Raw genomic sequence first — 19,047 nt, 5'->3', positions numbered from 1 at the left:
TTTGTATCTGCTCAGGGTTCTATTGACAGTAAAGCTTCTCCTATCAAGATAGCTACTGTTTCTGGGGAAATTCTCTTATCAGTGCAAGGAGCGTCTTCACTAAGCGCTGCAATGGTGCAACAGCAGCACTAAGTGTAGCTAGTCCGTCAGACTTTTAAATTGTTGAATAGTGCTGTTTCCTATGTCATAGCACTATGGCTCTTTGTCAGTGAGGGTTGTGACTTGCCATCTCAAAGCTGTGGTTAAGGGTTGGTAGAATGTTGTAACTGAAATATAATTGATAACTCGTACCACTGTAATTTTACTTACATCATATGTTTAAATGACATGTGACTTGATTGGCCATCTTAAACTTTTGCTTCAGGCTCTGCTGTTAAGAGCCTCATTCCTGCACTGATGCTGGAATTGGAGATATAATTGGAATTTCTCAATAGTTCCAAACCCTTTTCTATTAAAGAAGATGCTCCTTTAGCTCAAGCAGTACTTGTGGCCATGACTTGTTACCTTCTCTACAACTGTGTCTGCATAAGCATGCCCAACTTTATTTTTTTTCTTTCTTTATAGGAAGACTCTCCACCAAAATATTCTTCACCATTTTTGCTGTTCTTGGTCTCTTTATTTGCTTCTTTGGGCACAGGTTCTGGAAAACAGGTACTGTGGAATGTAGGGGCAGAGGTGTTCCTGTCTTTGTTTTGAATTTAATAGAGCTTCCTGGCTGTAAATTGAACAAACCATAATCTGCATACCCCTCACTTTTGAGCCCACATGTATTTATCTCCTATTTAATGAGGTTTGCTGTAAATGTTACAGGAGGATACTCACTGTTGTAAATCATTTAATTTTATAATGGGCTGAAAATTTTGTATCTGCAGTTGATGAGAAACTGGCTATAGATGTCACAGAACAGGAAACTAATATTAGCTGGAGGGGGAAGGGCAGTCTTACTGTAGGCTGGCTCTGAGTTTTGAAGAAGTGAGCTAACTTCATTTACCAGTGTCGGATGTTTGTGTGGGTCTGTGTTTTGTTTTTTTACTTTGGGCAAACTACTTTTATAACAAACATCTCAGTACCTGGAGAAGAGAGGTCTTTAACTGTACACAAAAGCAGGCTTAGAATTGAAAATTGTCAGAACTTGCATACCACACTACATTTTTGCCTTTTTTTATTTTAGATTTGTTCTACATGGGCTTCATTGTCACAGGATTCTTTTCCTTTATATTATTTACTAGAATAACCTCTGTTAGCTATGATGGTAAGTAAAGACAAATTTTTTTGGGGGGGGGGGAGAGGAGGGGAGCATGAGAGAGTGCATGGTTGGAGTCAATGGCAATGTTCCATTGAAATCAGTTGGGATGGGTATCATGGCCCTTCGTTAGGGCCAACAAGTTTCTGTAATGATTAACATGTGACTCTGCCATTTTTAACAATCACTAGCCTGGCAGTAGAAATTGTCCAAATAGTATCTAAAAGCCTAACTGCTAAAGTATCTAAAGTACCAGATGATGAGCCAGCAGTTACATTTGAGTTGGGGTGAACTGTAGGATGGCAGACATTAAATTGTTTGGATTGGGATACTAGAGGAAGGCTATTACTTTGGAAAGCAGTCCATTTGCATTGTGCCTCTTCCTCCACTGCCATTGCAATAAGAAAGGGTGGCCTTCTGGTTGAAGCACTAGCCTAGGATTCTTAATGCAATGACACTACCAAGTCCCGAGTCTCATCCTGATTCTGGTATTCTGATCAGTGCTGGGAAGCATTTCAACTAAAGACTAGTTTATAGCCTAGTGTACTGGCTGAAATGCAGTGTTAATGGTTTCATTATCCATTGGGTTTGCCCAGATAAAAGTAGAATTGACTGTATATGATCAAAGGAGCATTGCATATCACCTCAATCACTGTGATCTTTTAGAACCTTGCCAAAACTGGGTTTTAAAGGAATTTGGCATTGTGGAGATGCTTTTCTTACCCTTTCTCCCTCCCCCACCAAACCCCTTCCCATTCTTTTTTTTTTTCAGTTTGTCTGATTTTGACAGCAGTAGCTGGACTTGTTGGAGGGCTTCTCTTGGTTGCTTCTTGGTGGAGATTTGGCTTTGTCCTTTTCTGTATGTTGATTGTTGGACTTGTGCTGGGATTCTTCTTCTCATCAGTGATCTTCTTCACTCCATTAGGTATGTCTTTTAGCATTTTCCGCTAGTCTGACTAGGTCTTCAGAGACTGTACTGCTACGTTGTCACCAAACTGCTGGGATTAGGGGGGGTAGTAGCTTCTGATGTTTTGTTACCGCTACAGCGTTAGAGACTGGGCCTCTGGGGAGGATGCCACTTGTTGGCTGATCTGTGGAAGGCTGGGAGCATTATGTTGCACTTTTCTGCTGCACGTTTAAAGTGACAAGTGCTGTAGCATACAGACAAAATGTAGTTTATAAAATGAGCTTTTAAAAAGCCAAATCCCCTGATATGTGGCAGGCCACAAAAAACTCTGTATTGGGACCATCCCTAGTGTACTTGCTTTTTCAGAAATCTAACATAATACCAACATTATTCCCCATGCTTGTATATACATACTTGCTTCTCCCGTCCCCCAGTAGGTTACACCCATAGAGAACCTGCAATCCTGTAACTTGGGGAAGAGACTTTGCTTGAAGATGTTCTGAGAGCTGCTCCTTGCTTGGTGGCATGTTGGAGATGAACATACAAACAAAAAGCCTTGTGCACAGTGCTGCCTTGGAGGGAGGAGTTTTACTCCTAATTGTACCGATGTGCTCTTCAGTGTCTGGTGTGACTTCACAAATAGATGCAGCTGCTGTTCCTCTAGTACCCCTTAATTACAACACTACTTCAAAGCCTGATTTACAGCTAGGCTACTGAACTGAAGTACTTCTGGAAAAGTAGTGTCAACCCAAGCTACTTCCTTCTCTCTGATTTTTATATCTCCAGAGATGGCATTCATCTTGCAGTGCCATGGCAGTACTGAACTCAGAACCGGTCCCTTGTTTTTCCTCTTTGTCCAGCAAACATAAACCCTCAAGCCAAAAACGACATGGGGAGAAGGGACAGTTCCAAGCTGTAGGTTTTCAGTTTGGACCGTGAAGTGTAGGAAAGAGTTCACTAGTGCATGACTTAGACACTGATCCTGCAATAATCTCGGTATGTGCACCCCTATTGAAGTCAGTGGTGTTCTTCACTGGTGCGGGGATCTGCCCACACAGAGCTTGTGGCCTTTGGATTATAAGCTCATCCAGTCAGTAAGGCAGTTGGAATCTTTTCAATTTTTTCTAAAGCTCTTTTGACATCTCAGGTTTTAACATGACTTTCTTTTTTTTGGGGGGGGGGGAGGGGGAGGGGGGCAATTTTTTTATCAACATTTTCACTTCTCCGTTAGTTTTACTGTGTACTCCTATGGTACAGTTGTTTGTTAAATCCAGCAGTGTAGCCACTGGCTATTGCAATAGACTGCAAGTGATGAAAGTGGTGATTTTGTATAACACAATGAACAGAAATAGAAAGCAAGAAATTCAGTGGTTGATCTGTTCTGCTGCCCATATGTAACTATACAATCTCTCCCCACAATACTCTCTATGCATTTATTCCCAGAAGTCCCTATATATTGAGATGATACTCTAGTCCAGGGGTGGGCAAAATGGCCTCTGCGGGCCGGATCCAGCCCACCAAGTGGGGGCAAAGCAGAGAAAGTTTCATATGCTTCCCAGGCCAATTAGGGGCTGGGGGCAGGGGAGCTGTGTGAAGCTTCCTTCACCCTGCCCCAGCCCTGCGAGTAGCTCGCGGCACTTGAGTGCCACGTGCTCCTCGCAGGGTGGGAGGAGGCTTTGCACGCTCCCCTGCCCCCAGGCCCTGATTGGCCTTAGGGTGGGGGAGCTTGACATGCCTCTTCCAGGTCATGGGTGCCTAGTGGGAATGGGGGGCAAGGGAGCTCACCCACACCCAGACCAATGATTGTCTGGGGGTAGGGTAGCGCTGCCCCTTTTGGCATGGCCCAGGGCTACTTCAAAAATTTTTGAAGTGGCCCCTGGACAAAAATTATTGCCCCTCCCTGCTCTAGTCTTAAAGTAGTATCAATTGTTATTCTTTACTTTGCAAAATCAACTCCATTTACACATGAAGTCTCACTAGTGGCTGAATCACAACGTAGTGTCTCTTCACAGGAGACTACAAGGTTTTCCATGATGATGCTGTGTTTTGGGTGACCTTTTCTTGCATAGCATTGATGGTGCCAGTAGTCTTTGTTGGCTGTCCAAGAATTGTAAGTATTTGCCCTACCTGGCTTCACTCTCTACAACAGTTGAAAACAACAGAGTGGGTAGACGAAGAGGTTTGCTTAGGGTGGAATCAAAGAGCCTTGTGCAGCTCTCCAAAGAGTTCCCTGAAACCTTTAGCACCTGCCCCCTCACTTGTGTTAAACACATTATTTATGGCACATTGTGTTTGTGTTGGGACCCTGTTGTGCTACATACATTATAGGCACACACAAAACTATCTTGAGGAGACTAAGAATATGCTACCCTCGTTGCAGTCAGAGGTGTCACTGCAGTGCAGCACCGCAGCATCACCTCAAAATTAGCTTTGATTCAATGAGCTCAGACAGTAGCAGTGACATGATGGCTAGCATAGGCCTGCCATTAGACTGCACACCTCGGATCCTGGGTGGTTTTTTAAAGCTCAAGATGCCATGGCTTTATAGCTGATCCAGTCAACTTAATAACAAATGCGGGTGTGTGTACAAGCTGCCACAAGCGTTTGAGACAAGCAAAGATGAGAAATGCAGGAGGGAAGACAAGGTAAATAAGACCTCTCCCTATGCTGTCTGTATGGATGCTTCTTTGGTGGCCACTGAAAAATCTGACCTTTCTGTCTTTGTTAGCTGAACATATTGGCCTGTGGCATAGTTGGCTCTTACTCGGTGGTCTTGGCTATTGCTTGTTACCTGTACACAAGCCTTGCTTACATCACATTGGACGTACTCAGGAGGATTCTGAATGACGACTTCAGGCAAGCTTACACTAATGTGCCCTTCCAAACAAATGGTGAGTATCTGGGTTCTGTCTCTTCCCAAGCCACTAAGTATCCTTTTGGATCAAAATGATTCTAAAACTCTTACTGAGAAGCTACTTCTGGAGCAGTAGCCTTCCATTCTGGTACTTCCATGGCCTTTGCCTTGTGGGCAGGCCTATGCTTTGCCATGCTGTCAGAGGACACTGTTCTCTCTCTCTCCTTTGCTCTTGTGGGATTTTTTGAGGCTTTTCTGTGAACTTAAATTGCTGGGTGAGGAGGTGGGTTTTGCAACTTTAGAGCAGCTCCAGGTTACTTGGCAAGGATAGGCCGAAGAACATGGTTTATAGATGCAATTAAAGGCTCTGGGTTTCTGTAAGATACCAACTTCCAATCTGATTGCAAGAGAAGTTAGTTTTTACCAAATGTGAATCCTGGATTCTGCTAATGTTACGGTATCCGTGTAATGATTAAGAACTGTTCTGGGAAACCCTCTCCGCAAATGCTAATCTTCAGAGGCCCTCAACACACTTCTTAAAAACTGTAATCATCCCAGCACGCCGGAGACACGTTGTTTTCCTCCTCCCTCCCCTCCCATTTATAGATGTAGAAACAGAGTGTAAGTGAGTTGCCCAGAGTCCTACAAGAAGTAGCGAGGCAAAGTTGGACTTTTAAGTTTGACTCAATCCCCTGTTTTAACTAGAAGATTACTCTTCCTCTCTACAAACATACTGGCTGCGTCTAGACTGCATCCCTTTTCCGTAAAAGGGATGCAAATTAGACACATCGCAATTGCAAATGAAGCGGGGATTTAAATATCCCCAGCTTCATTTGCATAAACAATGGCTGCCACTTTTTTTTCGGCTCAGAGCTTTGCCGGAAAAAAGCGCCAGTCTAGATGCGTATCTTTCGGAAAATAAAGCCTTTTCTGAAAGATCCCTTATTCCTCTTAAAATAAGGGGTCTTTCAGAAAAAGCTTTATTTTCCGAAAGATCCGCGTCTAGACTGGCGCTTTTTTCCGGCAAAGCTCCGAGCCGGGAAAAAGCGGCAGCCATGTTTATGCAAATGAAGCAGGGGGGATTTAAATCCCCGCTTCATTTGCAATTGCGATGTGTCTAATTTGCATCCCTTTTACGGAAAAGGGATGCAATCTAGACACAGCCACTGTGTTTGTAGTACACACCAAGACTTGTATTTTTTCATTCCTCTGACAGCTTGCTCCAAGCATGTTAGTATGCAAATCAGCATCTTAATCTGAGCCTGATATTTCCAGCAATGTTGCTTGGGGGGAGAGGGAGGGGGAGAGAGGGGGAGAGAGAGAAAAAAAATATATCCCTTCATTCTGATTCTAGTTCAATGAATGGCTTCCTATTTCCTTGTAGATTTAATCATCTTGGCAGTATGGGGGATGCTGGCAGTCTGTGGAATAACAGTGCAGCTTCGCCGAGAGAGACGTGAGATACCCTTCCCACCGCACCCTTATCGTATCTGGAAGCGAGAAAGGGAGCGTAGGATTACTAACATCCTGGATCCTAGCCACCACATCCCTCCTCTAAGAGAAAGGATCCATAACAAACTATCGCAGATCAAGGAGTTCTTCCGAAAAGAGCAGCCAGCTGGGGAAAGAACTCCATTACTTCTCTAACTGACCAAATGGTGCATGTTAAAAGCTACTGAAAAGGGCTCTAAGCATCTAAACTGAGATGGCGATGTCCAGGGTCTATCTAGCAGTGCTGACTTGGTGTCCTAGTTACCTAACCCTGCTTAACAAAAGTAAGGTGTGCATTGGTTATGGAAGACAACCCTTTATTAAGCCAATACACTAAATGTTGTCTTACGCTTTCTCAATGGCCCACTTATCCTGCTGTACCATGCAAACTTCTTGTTCCTGCAGAGACCTTGCACTAAGGGTGGAGTATATTTGAGTGCAATAACTAAGGTGTTTCTCCTTGTGAGTCTTGTTGGGTTTGTTGCAAATGCTTGGTTATGTGAAGGCCTAAAAACAAGTCTGAGATGGTAACTTGTGATTTTAAATATGTGCAATGTTCACACACTTTCCTTGAATCTTGTAATGGACTTTGAAGAGACCACCTTGATTCGCACCAGACATGAGCATCCTATAGTAATTGTACAAGGGAAGAAATACTAAAGACACACAAGATATTGAAGTATCTTCACTGCAGTGTCTTCACAACTGTTAAATCTTCAATACTGGTACAAAACCTGCAAATATGAACACAGGAACAGTTTCTAATGGGTATATTACTGAACCGTGACAAACTGTACTAAGTACCTTGTGTTTTAATTGCACTGGATTAATATTTATATTTTTTTGTGGGGGTTCAGAAACTGGACTCTGCCTCAGAGGTAGAATAAGAAGGCTCTTTTTCACCCTCCATTTTAAGCTATCTGTGAGGTGGGATGAGGTAATTTTGGTACCAAGCTGTTTGTGTGGTCTCCGCTTGGAGAATGGCCCCAGTCCTCCAAGAAGCAGTGAGGCAAAGCTGGAGTTGTAAGTTTGACAGATGATGGCTTGCTGATAGTCCCCTCCCTTGCTTTAATTGCCCTAATGACCTCTTTTTGTTTCAGCTATGGTACTTTGTAAATAGCTTTCATTCCTGATGATTGATATTGGCTCTTCATAGAAGGATAACCTCAAATTTAGCACTTCTCTATTTAAATGCAGATTTTTTGAGCTTGCTCAGAACACTAACTCTGCCTCTTAATCAGTGCTTTCTTCCCCACTCCCCTTTTGAGTTGAACATAGAAAACCCATTCTGCAGGTAAAGTACATATCTGAAGCCTTTGGGGTTGACAATACCTACACTTCTTCTACACTCCAGTTAGCACACGGTGTGAAAGGAGTTATAAGACCACCTAGTGTCTTTCTTCTTTTAATCACTGCTGGAGAAGTGAACAAGAGTGGCTTAGAATGGATCACTCAATAATACCACCAAGTCAAACTTTCCTCCAGCTCCTCCTCGCTGGCCTCTAAACACAATCTTCCCCTTGCATCTGAATGTGATGGTCTGTCACATTCTACAGTGACAGTTATAAAGGCCATACCTTCCAAGCCTGGATCTAGTTTATGCAGGCAGTTTTACCTTCCTCCTCCCTCATCACCCCCACTTGTATTCCTCTGACTCCTAGGCAGCAAATAGTATTGACCTCTCTTGCTTTGTTGTAATGCTCTTCGACTTTGTATAAGAACAGCAACTAACATAGTAAAATACTAAACTTAGCAGTGCAACTTGATGGCTAAAACCTGAAATTCTATAAACATGGGACATCACCTTGAATTACAAAGTAGAAAAAAGAATCAAGTTTTTAAAAATTGCTTTTGAAAGCTGCAAAATGTCTGGTGGCAAGAGTGGAACATGACCTCTTCAAGAAGCATTGCTTTGAAATCTTGGTACTTCAGATCATTTTAATATTAAGCTAATTTAAAAATGTTCATTATGGAGTGAAAATTAGGAAGGATGTGGTATAGTTTACAGTCTCTTCAAAGGCTGTTTCATCTTAAATCAATCATTCATTTGGGAGCTAGAAAGCAAGTGCCAGATTACAGCATAGCTCAAATGAAATCAATAGAACTATATTGACATACACCAATTGAAGATAGGGTGGTGAACATGCCAGCTTTCATGTGTTTCAAGGGAAACCTGTTTCTCATCAGCTACTGGATTGATGCTCTCTGACTACCTTTTATAGCACTGATGATACTGAGTAACTTTGCCACATCTGCTGGTCAAAGTAGCAAACACTTAACTTAGATATGAAACTACTTACACATGTTTATTTTGTTTTTATAATTGCCATGATTAACGTTGTGAAAGAGGAACAAATTTAACTCATTTTCTATCTTTTATAATAAAGTTTTTTTTAAAAGAGTATATGGAACTGAAGTCTGCTTTTGTAGAGGGTTTCATCATTTTTGGTACATGCATAGTCAAAACCACTTTCAACCAATGTGTGGAAACACCTTCTGTCTGTTATGTAGGTCTCTTGTGAAGACTTTCATAAGATGAGTATGAAGGTTTCATTTTATCTTTTTGTATAGTAACATCTTGAGTTGCCATCTGAGATCTGGGTGTGTCTGTGTTCAAAGGAGAAAGGAAACTGCAAACCATATTTTATACATTGAGGAAGCTGAGCCAGAGCATTTTGCCTAAGGTAATTCAGGAAAACACTGGCAGGAATGGGAATGAAACTGATCTCAGCAGGCAACAGCTATGTCTCTTGATTTTCAAACCAGACTTTTTCTAAGGCTTTCCCATGTGTCCTGACACTGTCAACGTAATGAAACACTGAAGCAGTAACACTTATGTAGTAAATTACAAACTCCACATTCACTTGGCTATGACAGAACTTTTCGCATCAGGGACTTTAGAACTATTTCCTCCCTCAAACAAAGGTTGCTTCTGTGTCTGACTCTTTCTGTGGCATGCCGGTGTTGTGCCTCCCTTAATCAAACAGACTAATTTTGGGTGAGAGAAAATTGATCATATAAGCCAAACAGCAAGGGTCAAATTTTCCGGGGAGTGTGCTGTTTGTCAATTAATGTGAGATGGTCACTGTAATGCATATCAGTTTGTAAAAGCACTCTAAAAGCTGTGTCAGCCAGCAGGAATTTTAGTGACTGATGGGGATGGTTGTATTCAGGAGCCTGTGACAGGAATTGTTCTAGAATCTGTTTACAGAAGAATCTTTTCTGCTTTTAGAGCTGCTGAGCTAATGCTGAAAGCATGAGCAGAATGCAATAGCAAGCGTGTACATTCAACCTGAAACAAAATTTCAGACGTAAACTAGCCTATTTGTTAAATGGGTAAATGACAGGTTTCAGAATTATTTCATGCACTGTTTTTAAAAAAAAAATCTATCTCCACTCTTCTCCCTCCTCACCTCCCTTGCAGCTGTCAGTGCCTTCAGTTTCACATTCCTACCTCTAGTGCATTTAGGCATTGTCAATATAAAAATCTACAATATAGCAAATACAATGTGGCTACAGCATGAGATGAAATTTCAGACTTCAGGCTACTGTACTGACCAACTCCACATTTAGTTCAACAGAACCCTAAAGTTCTTAAACAGCTAGGCTATGCCTACACTGCAGGCTTTTTGCACAAGAACAGTTGTTCTTGTGCAAAAACTTGCAGGGTGTCTACACTGCACGCGCATTTTTGTGCAAGTAAATTTACAGTAAAGCGTCAGAACAGAGGGCTTCTTGCGCAAGAGTTATTCCTCTCCCCATGAGGAATGAGCCCTCTTGTGCAAGAGGGCAGTATGGACGGGCAACATGGGTTTCTTGTGCAAGAGTGTCCACACTGCCATGGATGCTCTTGCACAAAAGCAAATGGCAGTGTGGAACTGCTCTTGCATAAGACCTTTTGCGCAAGAACTTTTCCGCAAAATAGTTCTTGGGCAAGAAGCCTGCAATGTAGATGTAGCCCTGAGTTTTAAAACCAACTCAGTAAGGGGCATGGTTATCTTGTCCCACTAAAACCGGGGACACCAACTAATGGAGCGGGCTCTGCCAGTAGATCTTAAGAGTCTCTTACAGGTGATCCTGGCTGGTTTGTTGGGGGAGGTTATCAAGTGCCAGCACTTGAGCTGCCCCCTCTGCCTTGGTGTTGCCCACTGCTTACTGTGCAGAGAGGGGAGGAAGATACCAGAGGGCTGCTTATATCAGGCTGTCTCCCATTCCCCACCCCTGTAACCCATCTCCACAGAAAGGGGGACATGACCAGGTTTGGGATGGTGTGAGCTGGCTGGCAAGCTGCTCCTATTTCTTTGTGCTCAGCATACTTCAAAGAGCAATGCAAATCTGTCGAACACACACTTTTTCATGTGTACCACAACACATGCTAGTGCTGCTGTTACTACTTTTACTCCTTTCAAAGTGTGTTCTTTGTTTTCTACTGAAGCTGCACATTACCTTTATAGAAATGTAGCCGTGTTAGTCTGGTGTAGCTGAAACAAAATACAGGACTATGTAGTGTTATAAAGTGCTACATAGTCCTGTATTACCTTTATAGTGGTGCAGAAAACAATTCTCTCATCTTTTCTGTGTGTGTTCATAATATATGCCAGGAGTCTGCTGGAATTAAGGTTGAACTCCTGGAGACTCCTGCAGATAAATTGGGAGATTAGCTGCTAACAGTCTGGCAGTGCAGTACAGCCAAAGCAGACCCTCCCTCTTCCCTCCCCATTCTAACCCTGTGCTGCTGCTGGAAACAGCTGGTGAATATCTGTAGCTCCTAGACCTGGAAGGGCAGGGGATCTGCACATGCTGACCTTACCACCAAGCACCACCTCCACAGCTCTCATTGGTTGGGAACAGGGAATTCTGGCCAATGGGAGGTGTGGAGACAGTGCCTGCAGACAGGAGCAGTTGCATGCTACAAGGGCCATACTGGCTGCTTTTGGGAGTGGTACAGGGCTGGGATGGTGGTGAACTTGTCTTAGCCCCACCATGCCACTGCTTGGGCACAGCGGCAGTATCCAGTCACAGCCTGCACCCTAAGCCCTAGCCCTGAACCCCCTTCTTACACTCCAACTCTTCACCCTGAATCCCTTCCTGTACTCCAGAGTCAGCCCAGAGCCTCTCCTGCACTCCCAACCCCCTCAGCCCAGAGCCTCCCTACTCCAACCTGTGAAGGTGAAGTGAGGATGGGGGATGCAGTGATAAAGGTAGGGCCTCAGAGAAGGTGCGGGGAGGGACAGGGCAAGGGAGTCTGGGTTTGAAGAGGATCTGAGCTGGCACTTAATTCAAAAAGTGATTGTGTGCTTATAAAGGGTTAGAGGCCATTGCACTAATAACATAAAAAGGTGAGCTCAAGTTACCTGCCAGATTTTAGTCTTCTGATTATGTTCCACAGCTGTAATACTGAGAGCCTGTGGCCATCAGTCAAAGCTTGAACAATGCTAATCTTGTCAAATTGAGGCCCTGCCTGTCAACTGGTACATTCGTAGACAAGCTCAGCCAGCTGCTGCCTTTCTAATGTGCTGATGGGTACTCAGCCCCTGCCTCCACTCACCCCATCCCTGGGCATGCCCTACCTTCACCTCCTGTACAGCTGACTTGTGGCAGGCAGGAATTGGGGAGAGGGAGAAGAGGCGGAAAAGCTGCTGGCCTGTGATCTCAGGTCTGGGAACCCAGCCTGACTAACTCCCCTTGCCCAGTATAGGATGTAGAGCCCCAGTGTGTGGGGGATTAGTTTAACACCATAATCACCAACCAGTAGATTGGGATCTACTGGTAGATCTTGGAGCCTGTGACAGGTGATCCTGGCTGGTTTGGCCAAGAGGCTATCAAGTGCCAGCACTTCAGCTGCCCTCCCCCCCACTCAAGTGCATCTCTTCCCCTTTGTGCCTGCTCCCCAGGCCTCCTGCTTGCTGTGCAGAGCAGGGGGCACTGATGTGCTTACAGAACAGAGGGTGGACACAACAGGACTTGAGATGGAGTTTGCTCATTGCTTTTGAGAGTGGTGCAATGCCAGAGCAGGGGTGAGCCTGCCTTAGCCCCACTGCACCACCACCCAGGGGCTACCTGAAATAAGCAGTGTCCAGCTGGAGCCAGCTGTGAACTCCTGCCCCAGCCCTAGATCCCCTCCTGCACACCCTGCCCCAGCCCTGAACCCAAACTTCCTTATAGAGCCTTCACCCTGAACCCCATCCTGTACCAGGCTCAGCTCAGAGCCCATCTCACATGCCAAATCCATTAGCCCAAGTCCAGAGCCTACATCCCAACCTTCTGCCCCTGCCTGATGAAAGGGAAGGAGAATGGGGGAGAGTGAGCAGGGGCGTGGAGATGGGGCAAGGGTATTTGGGTTTTAGGTAGCTCATGGATTGCACTTAAATTTAAAAAAGTGATCTCATGCTTAGAAAGGTTGGAGACCACGTGTCTAAGTGCTGGACAGACTTGACCATTGACAAAGAAAGGGATTTAGGTAGTGACCTTTAATTATGTGACCTCATGACCTGGGTTAGTGTCATTCATAGCTGCAGTAGTCACATAGTTAGAAAGCCTCAATTAGTAGCTAAGCGTTGCAGTAAGTCTTGCTGTTGACAGTAGTGAGTTAATCCATTCAGCCCCAGCACCAACATAACTATCATTGATAAAAAGGACTGACCACTGACAAAAGAAGATGCAAAGAAGCCACACTACTTGTTACAAAGGATAAATAACTGAATTCTTCTCTAGCCTTGAATAGATGCAGTACTGTAATGGTGCTTACGCACCTTAAAGGCCATTCTACTCTTGGTTTCTGCAGTATCTCTTCACATTCAACCTTCAGCTACAGGAGGGCAAATGAAGCCTACTACTTCCTACTGGGACCTAGTCTTTAAACTGTCCATGACCTATCTAGAAACACTCATTTCCACCCAGCCTTTTATATTGATTCAACTTTCCCAGTTCTTGAGTTGCCTGTCAATTTAAAATACTGTACCCCAATCTGAATGCAGTACTATACATCTTAATAGGGCAAGGAGAGCAAAATACTCACTAGTTGAACGCTATTGTTATTTCTGTGATTCACTTCACCAGGTCCTCTTACAGCTGCAGCTGTTTCTTTCCAACATTACTGCTCCCTATAGGAATTAGTTATCTTTTAGATTAATAGCTGTAAACAAACATCTCATGGTTTGTTTGTTTTTTAATTTTGAAAAAAACCAAGATATTCACTCTCACATCCTGGTCAAATTCCAATTAATTCATTAGTATTTTAACTAACTTGTTTTCTCCTCTCATTTCAGTTAACTATTCCCACATCCTATCTTTGGTGTCTACACTGCACCCCTTTTCCGGAAAAGGGATGCAGATTAGACCAGTCGGAATTGCAAATCCGCAGGAGATTTAAATATCCCCCGCGGCATTTGCATTTACATGGCTGCCACTGTTTTCCGGCTTGGGGATAAGCCAGAGAAAAGCACCAGTCTAGACGCGATTCTCCGGAAAATAAGCCCTACTTTCAAGTAGGAATAAGAAATCCTCCGGAAAAGGGCTTATTTTCCAGAGAATCGCATTTAGACTGGCGCTTTTCTCCGGCTTATCCCCAAGCCAGAAAAAAGCGGCAGCCATGTAAATGCAAATGCCGCGGGGGATATTTAAATCACCCGCGGATTTGAAATTCCGACTGGTCTAATCTGCATCCCTTTTCCGGAAAAGGGGTGCAGTGTAGACACAGCCCATGAGTTTGTAAAAATGTCCTGCATTTAAATAGTAGTTGATGAATGAGTTCTCTATCTTTCAGAACAAAACAGCTTGGGATCCAACTTTCCTGCGTACTAAAAGCTACATAAACGTGTACTAAGAACATTGCAGCTATAAATTTCAATAATAAGCTAAGTTTAATTGCAGGTTTGACTTGACACTTTATATGCCAGGCTTTTTTTTTTTATTTTTTTATTTTTTTTAAAATCTTGCAACACACTAACAAACTACTGGACACATCACCTATCTTTAACCCAGCAACTTGGACTATATCCCATTTGGTATAAAGATAGTTTACATTTAATTCTTGAAGTGTACTCAGTTTAAGAGTAATTACCCAACTTTATTATGTGTGAGAGTTAATCTTCATAAAAGCAGCAGCCTGAATGCCGATGTATATTTTTTTAAACTCTGAAGGGAAAAAATAGATTAAAAAAAACCCTTTTGTAAAGTGTTCTGTATTAGCAAACTGCTGTAATATTTGTTTTAAAAGATGTATGACGGCTTATGAAAGTGACGAGGCAATTACTTGTCCAAACTGATGAGATTCTACAGAGACTAAGTGCATTTGACTTAAAAATTGTAATTCCTTGTCACTCCATAAAAAATATGCCCCTTAAAATTTGAAGGAAGTTCAGTGAAAGACATACCACCACTAATTAAGCATCTTTTCTATACATAAAATACTAAGCACACTATACTTCTTGAATGGTATATTTTGCTATTGTTACTTGAATCATAAAACCATCTACATTTTCAATCATCTTTATTCATAAAATAAATGTACTGTACAGTACACATTCCCAGCCATCAACTGACATCAGGCATCTGCTTTACAAAAATAGCGGGTATGTTATGGAAAGTAGTCACTCCACACAATGTGAAATGTCTTTAAAACCCTAAAATTGACTTTGTTTGGGGATAGATGGGGAGAAACATCCGTACAGGTAGGTGAAGACTAGGAATAGATAAATTAAAATCACATTTAGTATTTACAAAGATAAGCACTAATCAAGCATTGTTTTGTAATAGAGCAACCTTAAGGAATTGCCACAGACTAACTGCTTTCTATTATACAAGACAGGAAATTATATTTTTAAAAAGATGCATTCAAGATAAATTTTAAGTTGTCTTTGGACACTAGTCAGTAACGGCAAAAGGGAAATTGCTATTTTCTTATAGCTCTTATGGAAATGAAATCTTTCTAATGCTGACACAGCAAAGAGGTGTTCTAGGACATGCAGGTTTTCTTAAGTTCCTAAACAAAACATGATAAGATGCTGATCTTGTAATCACTCAAAACAGAACTAATAATCTTTTCAGTAATTTTATGACCTTAATTGTAAAGCAAAATTTGAGTTTTGAGAACTTGGTAGAGTTTTGCCCTCCTCATTACAGTGCCTTTTACCACTTGTGAGCAGTTCTGTCATTACAAACGATTAACCTGCATATTTACAATATTCATCAAGCAAGCTCATACAGATTATCACATATGAAAAATCTTAACTGTAAAAGCTTCCAAGGAGGGGAAGTGTTGTTGTAAATTAGTGGGAATAGCATTACTGTACCAATGGTTCAATCAACTTTATAAACCAAGTTTTTCCATAGGCTGATAATTCAGTCTTAGACATTTATACCACCCTTGGTTTTAGCTTGCAAGGGCTCTAATGAGGGTTTTTTTTTTAAATTGAAAAGCTATGAATATGGTTTACATTTATGAATTATCAAATGACGCTTGAGTAGCAGTCTAACAACAAAGGTTCTTTGAATCCTATGTGAAAAGTTTGAGCTGCAAAAGTATTCAGATTTGGCTAGTGCTCGTGAGTGTAATGTTTTGCTGAAAGCTTTTACTATACATATTTGAATTTTTTTTCCCACATGCCAGACAAAAGATATGCAAAAGGAGCAACACATCAACTGAGGGTTTTCCCATTCCTATTCAGGGAAGCAATTTGTCGAATTTACAAGACAAAAGGTAAGGGTTAAAATTATCTCCTCAGCTTTTCACTTCACACCTGCAGCAACTCCTATAACTTTTAATGTTACTGAATCTGTTTTTAAATTGTCAGTATCTGTGATGAACTTTAATAGAAGTATTTAGTATTGCACACACACATGAGCAGAAGATACTATGACTGCCTAGAGAAAGTACCTTTACTGCTGACAACAGTATTAGGAATAACAAGATTTGTCATCTTAAAATTAGCTATTTCCTAATTGCTCTACCAAATGTACGTGAATATATTTTGAACAGGATTCTTCATGAGGTCTGTTTACACTGACTTCAACCATGTTGTTTACACGTGTCCTTTTCATGATCAGTAGTTTATATAGATTCTCTGTATGTGACTGTTTAGCTTATAATTTGTTTTGACCAGATTAACAACAAATTCATGTCCTATTCCACAACTGCATTGAGAAGCAGTTTACTACAAGAGTTAGGTCTATGGCAATTAACTATATTGTACACTGTCTAAAGCATTAAACTGAAGTCCAATTTAAAATACATGGGCTTTCTGGTGCCCTATTCATTAACCAATGCTTGACAAGCGAACCCTGATATTTTGAACTGTTAAATGTGCAAGAGTTGGTTGACTTCACAGAATCTTCAGCTCTTCCTCAGGCTCAGATCACTGCTTGTTACTAGTGCTGACAGAGATGTACTCTCAGATATATCATCTTTCTTGAGATTCAGGAATGATTCTCTGGTGATCTGAAGAATTTCCCTCAAGCCTTTGTTTTCTTGCTATAAACATGCCAAAAGAGAGAGAAAGATACTTAAAGACCATTCCAGGTGGAAATCAGGACGAAGAAAGAAAATTAGATCTGTCTTGGAAGAAAAGTGTTTGGGATGGGAGAGGAAGAAAGCAGTCTTACATTAACCTGTGATTAGAGAGAGGGGGAGTATTTAGGAGTTCTATTTTTTTGTTGTGCTGAACAGATTTTCAGCATAAAGAAAAGTGTTCAAAGGAAGAAGATAGCTTAAGTTTAAACTTAGGTTTAAAAAGACTTTTTCTTCCCCCTCACGTTAATGGGAAAACTCATAGAAAACATTCCTCTGCAGCAAAGCATTTTGCCAGGCCATAATCAGAAAGCAGCTCTGCCTGCCCTAAACATTCAGAAATATGCCAACATTTAAAAAGAAGTTTAAGATACACATGCAGATGGGTTTGAAGGTTATTTGCATTCTGAAGCTTCAGGATACACTCCTATCACATCTTTAAGCTTTTGTCTACAACTATGAGGACTAAAACCTTAGTAGTTTAAAAATGAAACTTTAAACTCTTCAGGAATTTCTCTAGGAGGTGGAACTTTACATAAGACCAAAAAAAGAAAAGAAAAAAAAGTCACACGCAAAAGTTGGTAACAGCAAACAGACTAGCCTTACTGTCTAAACAGTATAATGCAAACAGCAGCATAAAAATTAATTAGATCACGCTAATTCAGTATCAGAGTAAACTTTTGATAGTTTTGTCATGAGACGAAGGGTATGTCTAGATTGTGGGTTTTTTCTGGAATACCCCAGAAAAACTCCGCCAAGTCCAGGGAATGCGTTTGCTTTTCTACTTTTTTTTGTGGAAGAGCAAACATGCTCTTTCGGGGAGCCCTGTATACCTCGTTCTACGAGGAATAAGGGCTCCTCCAAAAGAGGAGACTTTCCTGCCATTTGGGCCCGTGTAGAGGGGACCAAATGGCGGAAAAGCATCTTCTGGAAAAGCAATCGGAAAAAGCTACGCAAATTGCAGAGTGCAATTTGTATAGCTTTTTCCGAAAAAAAGGTATAGTGTAAACCTAGCCAAAGTTGGTTCAGGTGGCACTAATTTGATTGGAAGAACAGGACCAGAAAGTTTACATAGCACAGAAGTTGAAACTAAAAACCAAAATGGAAAGCTTCCTCCATCATGCAGGACTAAAATGGCACTAAATAGAAAAGATGAAGCGTTCACCTTCAAAATTACTACTTTGCATATTTCATGGTTAGAGGTGATAAATGTTGAAAACAGTTGTTAGAATAGTTCATAGAGATCTTTATTTCAGCAAAATATCATTGCATTTTGTAATGGGCACAGAGAAGCACCAATGGTAAAGGCTTTCTCTAGTCTGGGCATTGTTGCAGACAATGTAGCATCTAATGAAATTAGAAGTCACAGTAGACAACTGGAGCCAGGGAAGTATTTGGACAAGTGTTAAACAATTTAGTGAATGCCTAGGATTGACCTAAGGGGAATACCCCTCTTTATGCTCTGGATCCCTTGGTGTGCATTAAGCTGCTGAAGCCTGAGTGAGTTCAGTTACTGCTGTAATCTCAATGTATTTATCTTCTAACAGGCACCCACTCTCAATATGAAACCACTATGCAGCCACCTAGCCCTTCTTAGCTCAGCACTGACGCTCCTCCTTCAACTCATTCCTTTGCCCAGAATGCCACCCAAAAGATGTGAAGCTTCCCATTTACAGTGCAGCAGTTGTGATACACAAATACACTTTATACCTTTATATTCTCTCATACTTAATTCTGTAAAGCACAGGAAAAAATGAACATAGAAGACACCCTAAGCACAATCTCTCAGTATCTTAAGCTTTCTATTGGAAATGGTTAAAGAATAATCCATCCCCTTGTCAGGCATGCTGTCAGAAAACAAGTGAGCTCTTCCCCATCAAGAGCAGAAGACAGCCTCCAAGCAGAGACCAGCCTCTATTCTTTTAAAACTTCAGCACTGATCAGGTGACAGTCATGTCAGCTTCCCTACATGAGCACACACTCCTGTCAGGTGACTGTTGCCAGAGTCACTTCACACCTGCTAAATTCTAACGCAGTTCTTCAGG

At 41.9% G+C, this 19,047-nt stretch overlaps 2 protein-coding genes across 8 annotated transcripts in view; one reads left to right on the top strand and one right to left on the bottom strand.

Annotated features, from left to right (window-relative positions):
- Nucleotides 1–8,899, top strand: part of TM7SF3 (transmembrane 7 superfamily member 3) — a 32,561-nt gene extending 23,662 nt beyond the window's left edge. The window contains exons 7-12 of the mRNA XM_006127681.4: nucleotides 565–651; nucleotides 1,172–1,252; nucleotides 2,016–2,168; nucleotides 4,163–4,260; nucleotides 4,879–5,041; nucleotides 6,389–8,899. Of these exons, the coding sequence (XP_006127743.1) occupies nucleotides 565–651; nucleotides 1,172–1,252; nucleotides 2,016–2,168; nucleotides 4,163–4,260; nucleotides 4,879–5,041; nucleotides 6,389–6,651 (845 nt within the window). The 3' untranslated portion in view covers nucleotides 6,652–8,899. The remainder of the gene's footprint in view (nucleotides 1–564; nucleotides 652–1,171; nucleotides 1,253–2,015; nucleotides 2,169–4,162; nucleotides 4,261–4,878; nucleotides 5,042–6,388) is intronic.
- The window catches only part of FGFR1OP2 (FGFR1 oncogene partner 2), a 30,519-nt gene continuing 18,267 nt past the window's right edge, over nucleotides 6,796–19,047 (bottom strand). For 5 of the 7 annotated variants that reach the window (XM_025187037.2, XM_006127682.4, XM_006127683.4 and 2 more), the window contains exon 6: nucleotides 14,970–16,966. In XM_025187037.2, coding sequence (XP_025042822.1) covers nucleotides 16,829–16,966 — 138 coding nt within the window. In that variant the 3' untranslated portion in view covers nucleotides 14,970–16,828. Of the gene's footprint in view, nucleotides 7,230–14,969; nucleotides 16,967–19,047 lie in introns of those variants that run through there. The other 2 variants (XM_014575769.3, XM_014575771.3) reach the window with 1 other exon arrangement.

The sequence above is a fragment of the Pelodiscus sinensis genome, chromosome 1 (genome assembly GCF_049634645.1).
Source record: "Pelodiscus sinensis isolate JC-2024 chromosome 1, ASM4963464v1, whole genome shotgun sequence".
In the NCBI taxonomy this organism is placed as follows: Eukaryota; Metazoa; Chordata; order Testudines; family Trionychidae; genus Pelodiscus; species Pelodiscus sinensis.
Note: the sequence above shows the minus strand (reverse complement) of the source record. Positions and strands in the feature narration are given on the sequence as shown.